The 21,071-nt window shown below is 45.4% G+C and overlaps 1 protein-coding gene across 3 annotated transcripts in view; it reads right to left on the bottom strand.

Moving 5' to 3' along the window:
• Positions 1-20,247, bottom strand: part of Slc7a6 (solute carrier family 7 member 6) — a 37,408-nt gene extending 17,161 nt beyond the window's left edge. The window contains exons 1-4 of one of the 3 annotated variants that reach the window (XM_045141772.1): positions 20,176-20,247; positions 12,333-12,455; positions 11,390-11,515; positions 2,770-3,328 (exon numbers count right to left, since the gene is read on the bottom strand). In XM_045141772.1, the coding sequence (XP_044997707.1) occupies positions 2,770-3,328; positions 11,390-11,404 (574 nt within the window). In that variant the 5' untranslated portion in view covers positions 11,405-11,515; positions 12,333-12,455; positions 20,176-20,247. Of the gene's footprint in view, positions 1-2,769; positions 3,329-6,774; positions 6,913-11,389; positions 11,516-12,332; positions 12,456-19,927; positions 19,988-20,175 lie in introns of those variants that run through there. The other 2 variants (XM_045141773.1, XM_045141774.1) reach the window with 2 other exon arrangements.
• Positions 20,248-21,071: the final 824 nt, after the last annotated feature.

The following is a 21,071-nucleotide window of genomic DNA, read 5'->3' on the forward strand; positions in this document are numbered from 1 at the left end:
CCCATGCCTCTTTCTCACACACACAAATAAATACAAAATATTTAAAAAATAAACAACTGAAGAAATAGTTATATGCATGGGAGAGGGGATAAAGAAGAGGAGATGGGCAGGGAACCCTGAAATGGTCATTCCTTTAGACATACACTTTCCACTATAGAATTCTATCCTAAGAAATATGCAGGCATTCTAATTTGTTTTTCAGAGACAGGATCTCACTATGTAGCCCTGGCTGGTACTTGCTATATAGCCCAAGATAACCTCAAACTTGTGTCCTCATGCAAAAAAGGGCTAAGATTATAGGCTTGAGCCATCATGCTTGGCTCATAAAATTATTGTCTTTACAAGATCTCAGTTAGGGGCTAGAAAGATAAAGGTGCTTGTTTGCAAAACCTGCAAGCCCAGGCTCTCCCCAGTACCCACATGAAGCCAGATGCACAAAGTGGCGTATGCAACTGAAGTTAATTTGCAGCAGCCAGTGGCCCCAGTGAGACCACACTATTCATCTGTAGGTCTGTCTCTGTCTCTCTCCCTGCTTACAAATAAATAATTAAAATAAAAATATTTTTTAAAAAAAGCTGGGTGTGGTGCCTCATGCCTTTAGTCCCAGTACTTGGGAGGCAGAGGTAGGAGGATTGCTGTGAGTTTGAGGCCAGTCTGGGACTATAGAGTGAGTTCCAGGTCAGCCTGGGCTACAGTGACACCCCATCTCAGGGTGGGGCGGGGGGCGGGGGAAGAAAAAAGAAAAAAAAACCCTCAAGCCAGAAGCTCTGGTCAAAGCCTATTAGACACATAGCTGAATTTTCACATTCTTTCCTCCTCCCAGAGATACCTTTACTATTTGGCTTAAGGTCAGGAGCCATGGTATACTGTATAATACTTTACTGCTAACTCCAAGGTACTCTTGGTCAAATTTTTTTATTGTTTTATATTTTTATTGATTTCTTTGCAAGCAGAGAAAAGAGAGACAGAGGGAGAGAATGAGTGCACCAGGGCCTCCAGCTGCTACAAACTAACTCCAGATGCATGTGCCACTTTGTACATCTGGCTTTAAGTGGGTACTAGGGAATCGAACCTGGGTCGTTAGGCTTTGCAGGCAAGTAAGTGCCTTAATCGCTGAGCCATCTCTACAGCCAAAGAGGTCTTCTTTTTTTGAGATAGGGTTTCACTCTAGCCCAGGCTGACCTGGAATTGACTATGTAGTCTCAGAGTGGCCTCAGACTCATAGTGATCCTCCTACCTCTGCCTCCCAAGGGCTGGGATTAAAGGTGTTTGTCATCATGCTCTGCAAGAGGTCTATTTTCAACACTGTGGATAAACCACATATTCAGCCAAAGTTTTCGCAAGCAGAATTAAGAAAGAACGGTACTTCTGGCAGCACAGTGCTAAGGAACAAAGGGAACTCTGGGTAGCTAAAGCACTAGCTCTGCACGGCTTGATAAATTCATAGTAATCTTCACTCCTTCCAGTTACTTCACAGAGAATCCCTCTTAACCACCCCATAAGAGAGTAAAGAAAATAAAAAGATATTCCCAGGAGTCTCTCAGGCTCTGCTGTCAAAAGCTAAATGCATGATGGGAAGTTATCTTTCTCTCAGTAGCAGCAGCCAAGACCTTGTTGACAAAGTCAGTGTACAGAAATCTGACACACCAATGGAAAAGGGCCATTTTGGTGTGGTGCCTGCTACTCAGAAAGGCCACAAAGAGTGGCAGAGGCAGGAAGGAGGGTGTCCTGTGAACCTGGGTAGACCTCAGAACCCTGCTGTCTAGAGAAAGAGCCCACTTCCTCACTGGAGCCTTTAAACTGGTTTCTAATAAAGCCATGAAACAAAATAAAACCAACTCTGACTTTCTTGAGTTGCTACAAATAATAATGTGTTATTTTAAAAAAAACAACAACAAAGCACCTGATAAGACAAGACATAAATCAACCTGTCATGTAGAACAGAAACAGGAATATGGGATGGCTAAGAGGAACATGAGGCCCCAAAAGACATTAACAGATCTGAACTACCCTCCACATCCTTCATGTTTACTTATCTCTCAGGATCAAATAACTGGAGAAATTACTTTTTTAAAAGATAAGATGGGGGGCTGGAGAGATGGCTTAGCAGTTAAGGCGCCTGCCTGCAAAGCCAAAGGACACAGGTTTGATTCCCCAGGACCCATGTAAGCCAGATGCACAAGGGGGCGCATGTGTCTGGAGTTTGTTTGCAGTGGCTGGAGGCCCAGGCGCACCCATACTCTCTCTCTCTCTTCCCCCCCCCTCTTTCTCTCTTTCAAATAAATAAATAAAACTAAAAATTATTTTTTAAAAAATGATGATAGGAGCTGGGCATGGTGACACACACCTTTAATTCCAGCACTAGGGAGGCTGAGGTAGGAGGATCTCTGAGTTTGAGACTAGCCTGGGCTAAAGTGAGTTCCAGGTCAACCTGGGCTACAGAACAGACCATGTCTCCAAAACAAACAAAAACACTGGGCTGGAGAGATAGATGGCTTAGCAGTTAAGGTGCTTGCCTATGAAGCCTAAGGACCCAGGTTCGACTCTCCAGGTCCCATGTAATCCAGATGCACATGGTGGTACATGCATCTGGAGTTCATTTGCAGTGGTTAGAGGCCCTAGCATGCCCATTCTAATAAATAAATAGAAACTTAAAAAAAAAAAAAAAAAAAAAACAAACAAAAGGATCAGATGCCGTCTCCCCTGCCATACAATTAATATAGTACACCCAACGCCCACATATCCTCCCCACCCTGCCCCCATACTTACATATGCAGGCAGCAGCAAGAAGACGGCAGGCCACATAGGGGGGGTTACAGGTGGGGAAAGAGGGCTGGATGATGTAGTTGGCGAAGGTAATGGCGATGATGGCCTGACTGGTAGGCTCAACAATTAGTAGTGAGGACCACAGGCGGATGAAGGCAATGAAGCCCCCAAAGGCCTCTAGAATATAAGCATAGCTGGCTCCAGATTTGGTGATGGTGGTCCCCAGCTCCGCATAACAAAGGGCACCCACGACCGAGAAGAGCCCGCCGATGGTCCACACGACTAGTGACAATCCATAGGAGGCGGTGTGCTTCAGCACCCCCTTGGGCGAGACAAAGATCCCTGAGCCAATCATGTTGCCCACCACCAGGCTGACCCCATTCAGCAGGGAGATCTCCTTTTTCAGCTGCATAGTTTCTGGAGACCCTTGAGGTGATAAGCTGACATCTTCTTTTAACTGGTGCTGGCTGGACTCAGGCAGGAGGCGGTAGGTGGATGGGGGATTCCCAAGCTCCCTGTCTTCCATTATAAATGGTTCCTTGACACCTGTGTTTACTGAGGCCTGGCAAAGAAAACAAGTGTATCAAATCTAGAGCAGGAGCCAATGAGGCTGATTTAGCCCTTCAAGGCTGGCCAACTTCCCTGACCAGCATCTATACATACAATTCAATAAAGCTTGTCTCAGATTCCAATACACAACAAAGAGAAATGGAGGTAGTCAGACCTCCACTGCTCCTGAGAAAGATATATGAGAGCTCAAACCTGACCTAATGGTAACTTCAACTTCCTACAAAAGACCTGTCTTGTTTCCTAGGTTAGGCTGGCAGTGTGTTTGGCCATGCCACTAATTCTCTCTGGTTTTGCTCTATTCTTACCAACTTAAAACCCATATAAGATGGGCTGGAAAGCCAGGCGTGGTGGCGCACGCTTTTAATCCCAGCACTCGGGAGGCAGAGGTAGGAGGATCGCCATGAGTTCGAGGCCACCCTGAGACTACAGAGTTAATTCCAGGTCAGCCTGGACCACAGTGAGACCCTACCTTGAAACACCAAACAAACAAACAAAAAAAAAAAAGATGGGCTGGAGAGATGGCTTAGTGGTTAAGGCATTTGCCTACAAAGCCAAAAGACCCAGATTCAATTCCCTAGGACCTATGTAAGCCAGATGCACAAGGTGGTCATGCAACTGGAGTTTGTCTAGCAGTGGCTGGAGGCCCTGGAGTACCCATTCTCTCTCTCTCTCTTATGAATAAATAAAAAGATATGTCCAAAAAAAAAAAAAAACTATAAACACATGAGTTCAAGGCCAGCCTGTAACCACAGAGTAAGTTCCAGGTCAGTCTGGACTGGAGTGAGACCCTCTACAAAACAAAACAAAAAACAAGACCCACAAGCACACCCTTCAAAGAAAATCAGAGTACCACAGCAGACAGGCAGCCCTCATTGGTCTGAAAGACCTCTTGTTATTCCAACAGCAGTTCCGCCCACTCAGCTCTACATGAAAAGGGACTTCACCACTCGGTGTTCAGTCACATGTGTGGGAAGGTCTGCATCTACTCTCAGGTGGGCAAAACTCATTAGTGAAAACTCATTAGTGGAAGGAAGGGCTAAAACCGTGCTGAGAGAAGAGTCCAAGTCAGCCAGGTGTGGCAGAGCACCCTCTAATTCCAGTACTCAAGAGGTCAAGGCAGTAGGAACATGAGTTCCAGGGGAGCCTGAGATGCAGGCATTTGCCTGCAAAGCCAAAGGACCCAAGTTTGAGTCCCCAGGACCCACGTAGGCCAGATGCACAAGGGGGCGCATGTGTCTGGAGTTCGTTTACAGCGGCTGGAGGCCCTAGCACAGCCATTCTCTCTCTGTCTCTTTCTCTCTCTCAAATAAATAAAATATATTTTAAAAAAGGAAAAGGAGAGAGAATGTATCAGTACTGCACACTGGGCCAAGAAGAACATAATGAAAACATGCACGGATATGCCACCGTGTCCACAGCACCCGCCACCTTACTGCCTCTCATTGCTGCCTGCCGAGTCAACATCTTCCTTTTTCCAAGTAACCAAAAGAAAAAGGTAACAAGATTAGAAGCCTAGAGGGAGGAAGAACACCCCGGAGGCTCTCTGACTTGGGGCTCACTTGCCAGTGGCTTATTTGCTTTCCTCCTCAGCATACTCCTCACTACCCTATGAGGCCGCAAAGAGTTCTCCCAGAACAGAACCCAGAAGGCTTGCTATGCAACCAAAGCCCTAGGCTTCTCTGAACCACTGATTTGGTACTGGAAAACATCCTGTAGAGAAATGGGTATATACACACGCACCCCACCTTTACAAACAGCACTTTTGAATTAGAGTTGAACCATGCCCAGGGAAGTGGGATTCTACACTAACCTACCTAAGAAGGTTCCTTCAGAAGAAGACAAGCAACTCCCTTGAGCCTGCACCCAGAGTGGCCTTCTCCCTCCCTCAACTCCTGTGTGGCTCATGAGTCAGGCTGGACCTACCTCATCTTCTAGGGGAAGGAGTGTGGTGGGCCATGTAATTACTACCCAGAAGTCAGTCCTTAAATGGCACAAGAATAACTTCCAGAGATAAGAATGGGATCAATACATTATCTTTCCAGAAGCCTTCCTCCACTCAAGGAAGATGCATGGTGGTTTACACCTGTAATCCCATACTAGGGAGGCTGAGATAAGGAGATCACAGGTTCAAAGTCCAGCCTGAACTACAAAGTGAGACCCTGTCTCAAAAAGAAAGGGGTTGTGCTGGGCGTGGTGGCGCACGCCTTTAATCCCAGCACTTGGGAGGCAGAGGTAGGATTGCCGCGAGTTCGAGGCCACCCTGAGACTCCACAGTGAATTCCAGGTCAGCCTGGGGCTAGAGTTGAGATCCTACCTCAAAAAAAAAAAAAAGAAAAGAAAAGAAAAGAAAAAGAAAGGGTTGAGTCTGGAAAGATGAAGACGGTTAAGGCACTCGCCTATGAAGCCTAAGGACCCACGTTTGATTCCCCAGTAGCCCCACGTAAGACAGATGCACAAGGTGGCCCATGTAGTTCGTTTGCAGTGGCCAGAGATCCTGGTGTATCCATTCTCTATCTGCCTCTCTCTCAAATAAATAGATAAATAAAAGGGTTAGAGAGATGATCCAGTGGGTAAAGTACTTGCCCCCCAAGCACGAGGGCTTGAGTCCACATTCCCAGTGCCCACGTAAAAAGCCAGGCATAGCGGTGTAGCGACCTCTGGCTTTACACACACATGCACACACGTGTGTTAGGAAAAAAGTGGAAAATGAAACAAAAGACTCAGCTCCACAGCTGAGACAGGCTTGACTGGGAAGGGCTCTAGGCCAGGCAGGCCAGGAGCTACCTCACTTCCCGGCTAGATGTTTAGCAGGGCAGTGCAAGTCATTGGAATTTAGCCTTGCCTAGGGGGCCTGGGCTACCTCAGGGACATGATAATTAGGTGATTAGGGCCATTTCAGGGAAATGACATTCATTTGCAATTTAGATAGATGGCCTATGTCACTTCTGGGAACCAGAAGCTTAAACATTGTAAAATGGAGATCATAGTTCAAAAAATGGAGACATTCTGATTCTAACAATTTGGACACACATAAGAACACACACACCGCATGCGCAAAAATAAAGTGAAAAAAAAAAAAAGGGCATTTGGGAATCAGAGGTAGGAGGATTGCCAGGAGTTTTAAATCACGCTGAGACTAGTGAATTCTACAACCTGGACTAGAGTAAGATCCTATGTTGAGACCCCCCCTAAAAAAAAAAAAGAAAAGAAAAGAAAGGGAGAAGAAGGTGAAAGGAAGGAAGGAGGGAGAGAAAGGGTAGGGAGACAGGGAAGGAAAAAAATAAAAGAGAATGGATATGCCAGATCAAACAGACAAGAGAAAAGAATGAATGTGACAGATCCTGGCTTCAGGGAGCTCAGAGCAAAGAAAGCATAGTTACTTGAGGGTGAAAAGATCCCAGGGCCGATTCAAATCTCCACAGTTCCCATCTTACCCACCTGCAGCACCTTCCCAGACTCTGGAGCTCAGCCCGAGTGAAAAAGCTCTTGTGGGCCATGTGCAGCCTCTCCCGGCCTCAGGGGACTTGCGCCAGCCTCCCTACACCTGCTTTAACTAGGCTAGGCTTCCAGACAGCACTTCTCTTTCGCTCTTGGCACAAAGCTATGCAGGCTCCTCTGTGCAGGCATGTGGGAGCATATTTGCTTTCACGTGTCTGTCAGGTGAGCCCAGGCTTCTATGGGAACAAAATCCAGTAAACAGCTGGGAGCCTACATTCTCATGTAAAAGTCAGGCACAAAGAGACGCAGGTTGCCTTTGCTTCCTCACTCAACACAGAGACAAGCAGCAAAGCCTGGTCCTGGTGACCACTTCAGCTTCCTCTATTGCATCTGATCCAGTTGATAGTGAGGAGCCGGGGCTACAAGGTACATGTACAACCCAGTACTAGTGTGCCTGATGTGGCTTATTACCAGCTGTGGTGGAGGGGTAGGGTACAGTCAGTCACAGCCTCAGGACGTCTGAGTCCCAACACCTGATCGAGGGCCAAAGACTACGTTAGAGTTTAAGAAAGATTTCTCCTTCAAGCGGAGAAAACAGGCAGAATCGTGCACAAGGGACCACAGCTGAGGCTTCTTTTTCTTCATTCAATAACAAAACCTGTCACTAGGAGCCTGATCTTGGCCCAAGTATTGAAGGTCCCTATCTGTTTGTGCTCAACAGCAGAGTTGCAAAGCAAACACAGCAAGTTCCATCAGAGCAGATGGCCACAAAACCCCAAAGCCACTACGTACCTCTCCTCTCTATGAAACCTCAACTCACATGATCCTACAAAACCGGCCCAGCACCTACAGTGTCTGAGACACAGCCATGAATAAACCTGGCACAGACATGGAGCAAGTCCTCACAGAACAAGTGGACAACACAGCAGCATCACCATGAGAAAGACGGAAGATGAGAAGTCCCACAGTTAGGTCACATGTGCCTCCCTCTTCTCCAGCCTGCAGCTGGGCCCCTCCCCTAGCCCCAGGTCGGGTCCCACTCTAGCCCAGGCTTACCTGGAACTGACCCTGTAGTCTCAGGCTGGCCTCGAACTCATAGCTATCCATCCTCCTGAAACTCCTACCTCTGCCTCCCGAGTGCTGGGATCGAAGGCATGCGCCACCACACCCAGCCAGTTTCTCTTTTTATTTTTTTAATTACTTATTTGTTTGCAGTGTGTGTGTGTGTGTGTGTGTGTGTGTGTAGCCTATTGCCCCTGTGAGGGAATATAAGACACTTGTGCCACGTTTTGTGTCTGGCTTACATAGGTGGCTTGGGAAGTGAACCCAGGCCACAGGTGTACAAACAAGCACTTTGAGTGCTTGAGCCTTCTTCACAGCCCCAGAAGTTCTTCTCAGTCTCCTTAACCTCTTCTGAGTAACAAACTAGACAATATGAAACTTTTCAATAAAACGTGAAGGTTTCCTTAACACCAGGAGGAAAGAAGAGTGAGAGAGGTCCATTTCAATTGGACATTAACCTTAGCGAGAGATGGGAAGCTCTCAGCTGCTAACGTCCACTTGGGCTACAGAAAGCTGGGGAAACCATTGTTCTTATTTCAGTTATAAGAAAAAACTGTTTGACTATAAAACCATAATTTTTCTTGAAGCTATCAGAAAACTGAAGTTAAAGACACCCAACTAGACTGAACTTGAAGGAAAAACAAGCACGAGAAGAAATACAAGGTTTGGCTCACTGTGGCAGTAGGGAAAAAAGGCTATTATAGGTGGATAAGAAGATTTTAAGCATGTTGTTTGCTTGAAACACTGTCTTATTCTGTAGCCCTGGCTGTCCTAGAACTCGTTATGTAGACCAGGCTGGTCTCTAACTTGTGGCAATTCTGCTTCTGCCTCGGCCTTTGAAGTAACAGGATTACAGACAGGTGTGTGTTGCCAGGACAACAGAGACCTCCCCTGACCCTAATGTAAGGTTCACAAGCACCCAGGAACAACAACGTGCCACCAAGAGTGTGGCGGCCTAGGCACTGAGGAGAGCTGCAGCTGAGCATAGAGCACAAACTCTCAACGTCTCCAGCGCAACAAACCAACCCCAAGCACAAGCAAACACCAGAGGAATTGGAAGCAGGGTTACCTAGGGCAACCATAGCATCAACAGCAACAACAAAACACAATTCTCCTAAATAACTGATCCAAGCTCCTCTACCAACAACCCTGCAAAAAAAAAAAAAAAAAAAAAAAAAGAAAGAAACAAACAAACAAACCCACTGTGCAAAGTAACTTCTTTATACTTTAGTTCTCTGCTGGTTTACCTACCATGCCTGCCAATCAGCAAATTACAAGCAAAACAAGCAAACAAACAGAGGGAGAAAAACAATCCATCACTGGGAATGGTGGCACATGCCTTTAAACCCAGAGGCAGAAGGATCACAGGTAGAGTTCAAGACCACCCTGAGACTACAAAGTGAATTCCAGGTCAGCCTGGGCTAGAGCGAGACCCTACCTTGAAAAACCAAAACACAACACAACAAAACAGAAAAGAAAAGAAAAACAACCCATCCTCAAGAGGCAAGGTAATAAACAGGACCAGACTCAAGAGATCACCCAGATGCTGGCAACATCAATTTAAAGCAAGTACAGGAGCCGGGCATGGTGGTGCACACCTTTAATCCCAGCACTCGGGAGGCACAGGTAGGAGGATTGCCATGAGTTCAAGGCCACCCTGAGATGACAGTTAATTCCAGGTCAGCCTGGACCAGAGTGAGACCCTACCTCGAAAATTAAAAAAATTAAATAAATAAATAAATAAAGTAAGTACAGGGCTAGAGACATAGCTTAGCAGTTAAGCGCTTGCCTGTGAAGCCTAACAACCCCGGTTCAAGGCTTGGTACCTCAGGACCCACGTTAGCCAGATGCACAAGGGGGTGCATGCGTCTGGAGTTTTTTGCAGTGGCTGGAAGCCCTGGCGCACCCATTCTCTCTCTCTCTGCCTCTTTCTATGTCTGTCGCTCTCAAATATAAGTAAATAAACAAAAAATTTATTTAAAGTAAGATGGAGAGCCACATGCATTGGCACATGCCTGTGGTCACAGCTATTCCAAATCCTGAGGCAGGAGGTTCACTTGAGCCCTAAGTAACACAACAAGCCCCTATCTCAAAATAAGAAAAAGCCAGGCATGGTGACACACACCTTTGACTCCAGCACTGGGAGGCAGAAGTAGGAGGATCAGTGTGAGTTCAAGATTAGCCTGGGACTACAGTGAGTTCCAGGCCAGCCTGGGTTAGAGACCCTGCCTTGAAAAACAAACAACAAAAAAGCAGGATCATGAAAAACAATCCCAAAGTAAGCAGAAAAAGAAACAAAGATCATATTACTTGTTTTTGTTTCTTTTGTTTGTTTGTTTGTTTGTTGTTTTTTTGTTTTTTTGAGGTAGGGTCTCACTCTAGCCCAGGCTGACCTGAAATTCACTATGGAGTCTCAGGGTGGCTTGAACTCACGGTGATCCTCCTACCTCTAGCTCCCAAGTGCTGGGATTAAAGAAGTACACCACCACGGCCAGCTTTGTTTTTGTTTCTTGAGACAGGGTCACAATAAATGGCCCTGGCCAGCCTGAAACTCACATTGTACACCAGGCTGACCTTGAATTTGTAGCAATCTGCCTGCTTCTACATCCACTGGGATTACAAGTGTGCATCCTCACATCCAGGTGACATGGCAGACTTTAATACAACTTCCGTTTACATTTTATATAAATGATCTAAACAGACCAAGTAAAAGACCTTGTCAGATTGTATACAAAAGCAAATCCCAACATACAGTCTATAAGAAATCTACCTCAAATATACAGATATAAATAAGCTTCTGCTCAAAGGATCAACAGTAAATCAGGGACTGGAAAGATGGCTTAGCAGTTAAGATACTTGCCTGTGAAGCCTAAGGAACCAGGTTCCACTCTCCAGTTCCCACATAAGCCAGATGCACAAGGTGGCTCATGTAACTGGAGTTTGTTTGCAGTGGCTAGAGGCCTGGGTGTGCCCATTCTCTCTCTCTCTCCCTCTCTCTCAATCTCTCTCTTTCTCTTCCTCTCTCTCAACCTCTCTCTTTCTCTTCCTCTCTCTCTGTCTCAAAAACAAAAGTAAGCCAGTCTGAAAATGGAGCTGAATTGATGAAGAGCTTGTCTTGTAAGCAGGAAGGGGCAGGTCTGATCCCCAGCACCATATAAATTCAGTGCGCACCTACAATCGCACACTAGAGAACAATGCAGAATAATCTAAAGGCCAGCCTTAGCAAAGCAATAAGACCATGTTTCAAAACCAAAGTAAACTGAACAAAACAAAAGAAAGCTGCAGTGCATACTCACATGCGCGCGCATCCGCGCGCGCGCGCGCGCACACACACACACACACACACACACACGCACACACTGTCCTAGAACTCAGTATACAGGCCAGGCTGGTATTAACATTTGACATTTTCTGTCACAGTACTTGTATGTACAAGTAAAAGCTAATGAATGAAAGAAAGAAAAACAGCTACTATGGTAACAGCTAATAGTTTTGCATTCGTTTGAATTTAATCAGTCACAACAGTACTACATATGTCCCTAAGAGTCCATACCTGTGTGAGAGGCATTGTCTATCTTGTCCACCAGAGTAGACCTGCAGATCCTTTGTGACAATGGGATGAGAATCTCTGGTCACCAAAATTCTTCCAAATCACCCTTCTGAGTTGATGACTATTTGCCTTCAATTTTTTACAATAATAAAGAGGTATTAATATACGGATACAGTTGCCAGTTTCAGTCTCTAACAAACTAAAATCTCTAAAACCACTGTTGAAAATTTCTATTAAATCATTCAATGTAGAACTGAAGAGATGGCTCCGCAGTTAAAGGTACTTACTTGCAAAACCTACTGACCCAGGCTGAATTCCCTAGTATCCACATAAAACTAGATACACAAAGTGGCGCAAGCATCTGGAGTTCATTTGTAGCAGGCACAAGGTCCTGACATGCCCTTACTCTCTCTGTCTCTCTTTCTCTCTCTGTACTTGCAAATAAATAAATAAGGCTAGACATGGTGGCACATGCCTTTCATCTCAGCAGAGATAGGAGAATTGATGTGAGTTCAAGGCCATCCTGAGACTACAGAATGAATTCCAGGTCAGCTACCAGAATTATTCTTTAGAGACATAATGTAATACAAATACATAATAATTGTTCCATAATATGCGATACTAAAAGAACTGATAATTTGTAAGCCACTGTTTATTAGTATCATATTGACATCATATGCAAATAACTAAACATGGCTTTTTTTTGGTTGGTTTTTTTTTTTTTTTTTTTTTTTTTGGTTTTTCAAGGTAGAGTTTCACTCTAGCCCAGGCTGACTTGGAACTCACTGTGTAGTCTCAGGGTGGCCTCAAACTCATGGCAATCCTTCTACCTTTGCCTCCCAAGTGCTGGGATTAAAGTAGTGCGCCACCACACCTGCCTAATATTGCTTTCTATAGATCACAAAGACCAAAGAAAGCTAATAAAGAACAGAGAAACAATACTCACCTGTCACAAAATAAGCAAAAGTCACACGTCTATAAGCAGTTTCATTAAAAACCAGTCAGGTACCAAGAGAATGAATTCATTACAAGAACCAGTTCCCCTTCTGTTTTATTGGCCATTTAATCTCTGCAACAAAAAATAATAAGTGATATCAAAAACGTACATATAAATCAAGGAAATCATCCATTTCTTTCAGATTTTCAAACTTAGTGGAGTATATGTTCTTATAGTATATCCCTATGATTTTTGAATTTCTCTGGTATCTGTTGTGATGCTGCCTTTTTCATCTCTAATTTTATTAATTTGTGTCTCTTCTCTCTTTCTTTTGGTCAGATTTGCTACGGGTTCAATCTTGTTTATCCTTTCAAAGAAACAACCCTTTGTTTCATTGATTTGTTGGATTTTTTTGGGGGGGGGGTTCTATTTCGTTAATTTCTGCCCTAATCTTTATTATTTCTTCTTGTCTACTGATTTTTGGTTTGCCTTGTTCTTCTTTTTCCAAGGCCTAAAGGTAAAGCATTAAGTTGTTTACTTGCAACCTTTCTAATTTCTTACTATAGGTACTTAAAGCTATAAATTCCCTCTTAGGACTGCCTTTATTGTGTCCCAATGTCTCTATCAGAAAGATCATCCACCCTGGCCAAGTAGGCTTTATCCCAGAGATGCAGGGATGGTTCAACATATATAAATCAATAAATGTAATATGTTATATAAATGGACTGAAAGACAAAAATCACATGATCATCTCATTTGATGCAGAAAAAGCATTTGACAAAATCCCAAATCTCTTCATAATAAAACTCCTGGACTAGAGAGGTGGCTTAGTGGTTAAGCGCTTGCCTGTGAAACCTGAGGACCCCAGTTCGAGGCTCGATTCTCTAGGACCCACGTTAGCCAGATGCACAAGGGGGCTCACGTGTCTGGAGTTCGGTTTGCAGTGGCTGGAAGCCCTGGCGCACCCATTCTCTCTTTCTATCTGCCTCTTTCTCTCTCTCTCTGCCATTCTCAAATAAGAAAAAATAAGCAAAAATAAATAAATAAAATAAAACTCCTACAGAAACTGGGAATAGAAGGAATATAGCTCAACATAATAAAGGCTATTTATGACAAACCTACAGCCAACATAATACTAAATGGAGAAAAACTTGAATCTTTTCCACTAAAATCAGGAACAAGACAAGAGTGTCTACTATCCCGCTTTTATTTAATCTAGTACTGGAAGCCGGGCATGGTGGCACATGCCTTTATTACCAGCACTCCAGAGGCAGAGGTAGGAGGATTGCCATGAGTTCAAGGCCACCCTGAGACTACCTAGTGAATTCCAGGTCAGCCTGGGCTACAGCAAGATCCTACCTTGGAAAACAAAAAAAAAAAAAAAAACCTCTTAGCAATAACAATAAGACACACATAAAAGGATACAAAAGGAAAAGGAAAGGAAGAGATCAAGTCATCATTATTTGCAGATGATATAATTCTATATGTAAAGGACCCTAAAGACTCTACCAGGAAACTGTTAGAGCTGACAGACACTTGGGGCGCATGCATCTGGAGTTCGTTTGCAGTGGCTGGAGGCCCTGGCATTCCTATTTTCTCTCTCTATCTGCCTCTTTTTGTCTGTCGCTCTCAAATAAATGAACAAAAATCAACAAAAATAAAATAAAATAAATAAATAAAGTACCCTGGAATAAATCTAATCAAGGAAGTGAAGGATCTCTATAACAAAAACTTTAAAACACTCAAGCAAAAATTGCAGAAGGCAGTAGGAAAGACATCCTTTGTTCCTGGATCAGAAGAATCAATATTGTGAAAATGGCAATCTTACCAAAAGCAATCTACACATTTGATGCAATCCCCATCAAAATTCCAATGGCATTCTTTACAGAAATAGAAAAAAACAGCCCAGAAATTCATTTGTAAGCACAAAACATCTCGAATATCTAAAACAATTTTGAGCAATAAAAATAAGGCTGGTGGTATCACCATACCTGATTTTAACCTATATTACAGAGCCATAGTAACAAAAACAGCATGGTACTGGCACAAAAGCAGACATGTAGATCAATGAAGTAGAATAGAGGACCCAGATGTAAGTCCAAGTAGCTACAGCCTGTTCGATAAAAATGCCAAAAATACTCATTGGAGAAAAGACAGCCTTTCCAGCAAATGCTGCTGGGAAAACTGGATATGTACCTGTAGAAGGATGAAAATAGATCCTTACCTCTCTCCATGCACAAGAATTAAGTTCAAATGGATCAAAGACCTTAATATCAGACCTGAAACTCTGAAACTGCTAGAGGAAAAAGTAGGGGAAACTCTTTCAACATACTGGTCTTGGTAAAGACTTTCTAAATATAACCCCAGTTGCTCAAGAAATAAAACCACAGATCAACCACTGGGACCTCATGAAATTACAAGGATTTTGTACAGCAAAGGACACTGTGAATAGAGCAAAGAGGCAACCTACAGAATGGGAGAAAATCTTTGCCAGTTACACATCTGATAGAGGATTAATATCTAGGATATACAAAGAACTCAAAAGTTATATAATAAGAAATCAAACAACCCCATTAAAAAGTGGGCTATGGAGCTGGGCGTGGTGGCACATGCCTTTAATCCCAGCACTTAGGAGGCAGAGGTAGGAGGATCGCCATAAGTAGTTTGAAGCCACCCTGAGACTACATAGTGAATTCTAGGTCAGCCTGGGCTAGAGCAAGACCCTACCTCAAAAAAACAAAAACAAAAACAAAAAAAAAAAGGCTATGGAACTAGAGAGTTCTCAAAAGAAGAAATACATATGGCATTTAAGCATCTATAACAATGTTCTACATCCCCCTACCCATCAGAGAAATGCAGGTTAAAACTATGTTGAGATTCCATCTCACTCCTATCAGAATTGCTACCATCATGAAAACAAATGACCATAAATGCTGACAAGGATACCAAAAAAGAGGAACCCTTCTACACTGCTGGCAGGAAAGCAATCTGGTCCAGCCATTGTGGAAATCAGTGTGGAGGTTCCTAAAACAGCTAAAAATAGATCTACCATATAACCCAGCTATAGCATTCCTAGGCATATATCCTAACGACTTGTCTCACTACCTTAGAGATACTTGCTCAACCATGTTTACTGTTGCTCTATTCACAATAACTAGGAAATGGAACCAGCCTAGATGTCTGTCAACTGATGAGTGGATAGTGAAGATGTTGCACATTTATTTCTACTCAGCAGTAAAGAATAATGAAGATATAGCTGGACATCGTTGCGCACACCTTTAATCCCAGCACTTGGGAGGCAGAGGTAGGAGGATCCGTATGAGTTCGAGGCCACCCTGAGACTACATAGTGAATTCCAAGTAAGCCTGGGCTAGAGGGAGACCCTACCTCAAAAAATCAAAAGAAATAAAAGAAAACTGAAGTTATGAAATTGGCAAGAAAATGGATGGAAGCCGGGCGTGGTGGCGCACACCTTTAATCCCAGCACTCGGGAGGCAGAGGTAGGAGGATCACCGTGAGTTCGACACCACCCTGAGACTACATAGTGAATTCCAGGTCAGCCTGGGCTACAGTTAGGCCCTACCTTGAAAAACCAAAAAAAAAAAAAAAAAAAAGGATGGATCTGGAAACGATTATACTTAGTGAGGTAACCCAGGCCCAGAAAGCCAAATATCATATGTTCTCTCTCATTTGTGAATCCTAGCTACAAATGACAGGACATCTATGTGAATAAGAATAAAACAAAGTAGCAGAGGCCAGTAAGCTAAAAAGGGACTAGAAAGGGAGGGAGGGGGAGACTTAATAGGATGGGATTGTATATATGTAAGTAGGACAGATTAATGGGGGTGAAAGGGCCTTAGTGAGGTCAGGTGAAGAGATTGAGAAAAGGAAAGGGCAAGGGATGGCTAATCAAAATCTAAGAGGATATAAATAAGTCATACATAAATCTACTTTTTTGGACAATGGAACACTTAGAAGCCATAGATTGTTACTAGAAATTTTTCAGTGCTAGGGATGGGATACCTTCCAGTGAGTTGTTAGCCAGGGAGATCCCAGATTCCCCCAAAACATTACAGGCCATTACCGAGGCTCTTGGTTTCCCACTAGGAATAGATGGTAAGACCCTATTGCTGAAGACTCCACATACTTGGGCTGCAAGATTACTGAGAAATCCTGCTGGAGCTGAGCTGAAAACCTCCTTCATGTAGACCAGCTGATAGAAAGCTGGAGAAAGCTATGTTGCATGCAGTTCGATGGGAGAGAAAGAAATCACCAGTGGAGATACTCAACAGTGGACAATGCAAGCCTTGAATTTGGCCAAACAGGCCAAATGAGCCAACAGGTGCAATAGTGGCACGTCTGTTATGGGCAAAACCAACCACTCTCTAATTGGACTGGAGGCCTGATCCATGGAAGGAATACATCCTGATACTGAAAACCTACAACAGGGGTAGTCATGAGCCCTACGGGTGTAATGTCTACTGCTGTCTAGCTAAATGTATATACTATGCTCACCAAACTGCCCAGTAAGCACTTCTCTTAATGTTCATACTCATACCCATATATTAATGCTATTCTCACTTGTAGTTAGAGAAGCTGCTCTTTGGGCTCAGATGGCAGTGACCTTGGGATGACTCAGAAGGCACCATGGTGCTGAGAAGAAGTGACAAAGGAGTGTTCAGCACTGAAATATCTCTGTCACAGAGAGATGGCAAAAAGAATGTAAGAGCCAAAGGAAGGGTAGGACTCCTTACAACGTGCTCCTCCAAACACAAAATGGTCTGGATATCCATAACCTCATAGCACCTGACATTACCTACACAAGACTATCATAATAGGAGGAAAAGATGAGGCATCAAAATAAAAGAGAAATTGATTGAGAGGGAGAAAGAGTATAATGGAGAGTGGAGTTCCAAAGGGGAAAGTGGGGGAAGGGAGGGAATTACCATGGAAGTTATCATTAAAAAAACTAAACTAGGGCTGGAGAGATGGCTTAGCAGTTAAGTGCTTGCCTATGAAGCCTAAGGACCCCAGTTTGAGGCTCCACTCCCCAGGACCCACATAAGCCAGATGCACAAGGGGGCGCATGCATCTGGGGTTCATTTGCAGTGGCTGGAAGTCCTGGTGCACTCATTCTCTCTCTCTCTCTCTCTCTCTCTCTCTCTCTCTCTCTCTCACTCTCAAATAAATGAATAAAAATAAACAAAAAAATTATTTTTTTAAATAAAATAAACTTTGAGGGCCAGAGGGATCACTTAGTGGTTAAGGCATTTGCCTGCATAGCCAAAGGACCCAGGTTCAATTCCCCAAGACCCACATTAGCCAGATGCACAAGGTGGCGCATGTGTCTAGAGTTTGTATGCAGTGGCTGGAGGCCCTGGCATGCCCATTCTCTCTCTCTCTGTCAAATAAATAAAATTAGAATTTTTTTAATTAAAATTTTAAAAAATATATTAACATAGCTGGGCGTGGTGGCACACAACTTTAATCCCAGCACTTGGGAGTCAGAGGTAGGAGTATCACCATGAGTTCAAGGCCATAGTTAATAATACATAGTTAATTTCAGGTCAGCCTGGGCCAGAGTGAGACCCTACCTCAAAAATCCAAATAAAAATAAAATAAAATAACATAGAGGCTGGAGAGATGGCTTAGCAGTTAAGGCACTTGCCTGTGAAGCCTAAGGACCCTTGTTTGATTCTCCAGTACCCACAAAAGGCAGATGCACTAAATGGCACATGCATCTGGAGTTCCCTTGCAGTGGCTGAAGGCCCTGGTGTGTCCATTCTCTCTCTCTCTAATGAAATAAATAAATAATTAATTTACAAAAGAAATAATATTGTTTACAATTATGGAAGCTGTCAGTAAAACATAATTTAAAAAAAAAAGAAGTAGGTCTAAGTCGGGCGTGGTGGCACTCACCTTTAATCCCAGCACTTGGAAGGCAGAGGTAGGATTATCATGATTTTGAGGCCACCCTGAGACTACATAGTGAACTCCAGGTCAGCCTGGACTAGAGTGAGACCCTCCTTCAAAAAACCAGGAAAAAAAAAAAAGGAAGAAGAAATAGGTTCACATTCAAATAAGGAAGTAGAGATGAAGCAGGTAGGAGAAAATCAGGACTGTGGTTTTCCTTTTTCCCCTTTTCCATTCTTTCTTTTCTTATCTGTGATGCTAGAAGTAAAGGCCAGGGTTTTGTGAATAGTAGTCAGTACTGTTCCATTGAGTTATGTCTCCAGCAGGACTGTGAATTTCCACATTACTCGCCAGGAAGGAAAATCAAATATAACAATTCAAGTAACAGACTGAGACCAAAGTTGGGAAGCAAAAGTCATTAGTATCCCACAATGGGACCACAGTAATGCAGACTGGGCAGTTTCCTGATATGCCTCACCAGTCAAACAGGTAAAAGTATGACCTCAGGAAGCAGTTGCAAACTTTATGTCCGCTCCTCTGAAATCTTCAAAGCAGGAAGTAGCTCTCAGAAATAAGGCACAAAAAAATAAAAAAAAGCCCGCTAGACTAACTGGCCACGGCTGAGGTTTCTCCCCTAAAGCAGAAACTGATTATTTATTTATTTGAGAGAGGGAGAGTGTGAGAATAGGTACACCAGGGCTGCATGTGCCACCTTGTGCATCTGCCTAACGTGGGTCCTGGGGGATTGAACTGAAGTCCTTTAGCTTTGCAGGCAAGAACCTTAACCACGAAGCCATCTCTCCAGCCCAGAAACCGATTCTTTTTCTTTCTTTTTTTTTTTTTTTTTTTTGGTGGTTTTTGGAGGTAGTGTCTCACTCTGGCTCAGGCTGACCTGGAATTCACTATGTAGTCTCAGGGTGGCCTCGAACTCTCGGCCATCCTCCTACCTCTGCCTCCCAAGTGCTGGGATTAAAGGCGTGCGCCACCACGCCCGGCTAAGAAACCGATTCTTTTTAACTGTGGCACCAAGAACATAGTCTAGGGCTCACCAGAGGTACTCTAAGACACCACCTTAGATTAGATGTTGATTTCTATACATACTGCCCATCATAATTATACAACATGGTGACCAGACATTTGGCTTAGCACTCAGTTAAGCATTTTCAGAATGTTTCACACACACATCACAGGTTCTTTTTTTCACAATCAAGGTCTCATCGTGGGAGTAGCTCCCTGAGCCTCACATAGTCTCAACCTCCGGAAGGCTGTCTTTAAAAAAAAATTGTTTTCCCCGAGGTACGGTCTCACTGTAGCTCAGGCTGATCTGGAGCTCGCTATGTAGTCTCAGGGTGGCCTCGAACTCCAGAATTCCTCCTTCCCCGGGCTCCTGAGTGCTGGGGATCAAAGGTTGGAGCCATCGTGCCCGCTTGGAGACTCAAGTCTCCAGGTCTTACACTCAGTCTCCACGGTGCCCAGCCCCCGCGGGGTCCCACACCGAGCGGCAGCCGCACCTCCCAGGCTTCCTGGACCACACGGCAGCCCCGCACCGGGGGGCTTGCACGTTCAGTCGCCCGCACGCCCAGGGCCTCGCAGCCGGGGGTTTCCCCTCTTTCACACCCCGTCCCCTTGCACACGCAGGCTCCTGCGTGCTCACAGCCACGTCCGGCCGTCGCGCTCGCTCTCACACTCACACGCTCACTCGGGCTCTCCGCGATCCGGCGTCGGCGTCCGCGTCCCCGTCCCCGGCGGCGGCTCCCCCGCCCTGCCGGCCGCCCCGCGCCGTTTCCGGCCCGCATCTGCGGCACGCGGCGGCCTCCGCCGGCGTCGGCCGCGCACCGTGCGGCCTGCAGCCCACCGGACCGGCCCGGACCCCGCGCGGCGCCCGCGCCCGCCCGCCCGCCCGCCCGCCCGCCCGCCGGCCCGCGACCCCGCCGGTTACCTCCCGGCGACCCGGGCGCTGCCAGGATGCTCGCTCGCGCTGCCGCCGCCGGCGCCCGGCCGCTCAGGCTCCGCCCACGCCACGTCATTCGCCACCCGATCGCCACCGGATCGCCACCGCGCGCGCCGCGCAGGGGACCAGGGCTGGGCGCCGGGGGCTGCCCGCGGCCTCCAGGCTCCAAAAACTAAAACCCCGGAAGACCCGGGCTCAGGGCATCGGGGCCCGCCTAAACGCGTGCATCCCGAGCAACGGAAAGCCGCGGCCCAGAGGACCGTGACCCGGGCCCGGTCACCCGCACCCTCAGGGCATGGCCACTCCCTGCCTCTAGACGCAGTCACATGGAGCCTCCACAAAGGGGATGCTCCCCAACGTGGAGCTCTAAAGGGGGCCCCATGCTCGGTTGCCTTCAGAGCCTTGGTCGGTGGCTCCATACCCAGGAGGACCCCCGATATTTCACATAAAGAGCTCTGACTCCAGGAGGCCAGGAAGAAACACAAACGCTTAGGATTTGTTCTCACTTTCAGCTCTCGCAAGCAACTACCTGCTCCCTTAACCACCCCGGGCCTTCCTGGGGTTTGTCCAGGACTTGCCCCACTGACCCGGTTGACACCCCTTCTTGGAGAGGAATTTTTCTGTCTTCTTTCCTTCTGGTTGCTCCTCCTCTACCTCCTTTTAGGACATCTTTTCCTCTGGGTGGTCTGAGGTTCTATCTAGGAGGACCTACTGAACCAGATAACCCCGGACCCTCCCTCTTACCTTCCTGCCCATATTTCACCACTGACTGACTTCCAGACATTTCTCCAGGTCCTCTGTGTACAACTGCACAATGGTTTCAAACCACTCCCAAATTCTTGCTCCCCCTCTATCCACTCTATGCACAGGAATGCACAGCACCA

The sequence above is a fragment of the Jaculus jaculus genome, chromosome 1 (assembly GCF_020740685.1).
Source record: "Jaculus jaculus isolate mJacJac1 chromosome 1, mJacJac1.mat.Y.cur, whole genome shotgun sequence".
Taxonomy (NCBI): Eukaryota; Metazoa; Chordata; class Mammalia; order Rodentia; family Dipodidae; genus Jaculus; species Jaculus jaculus.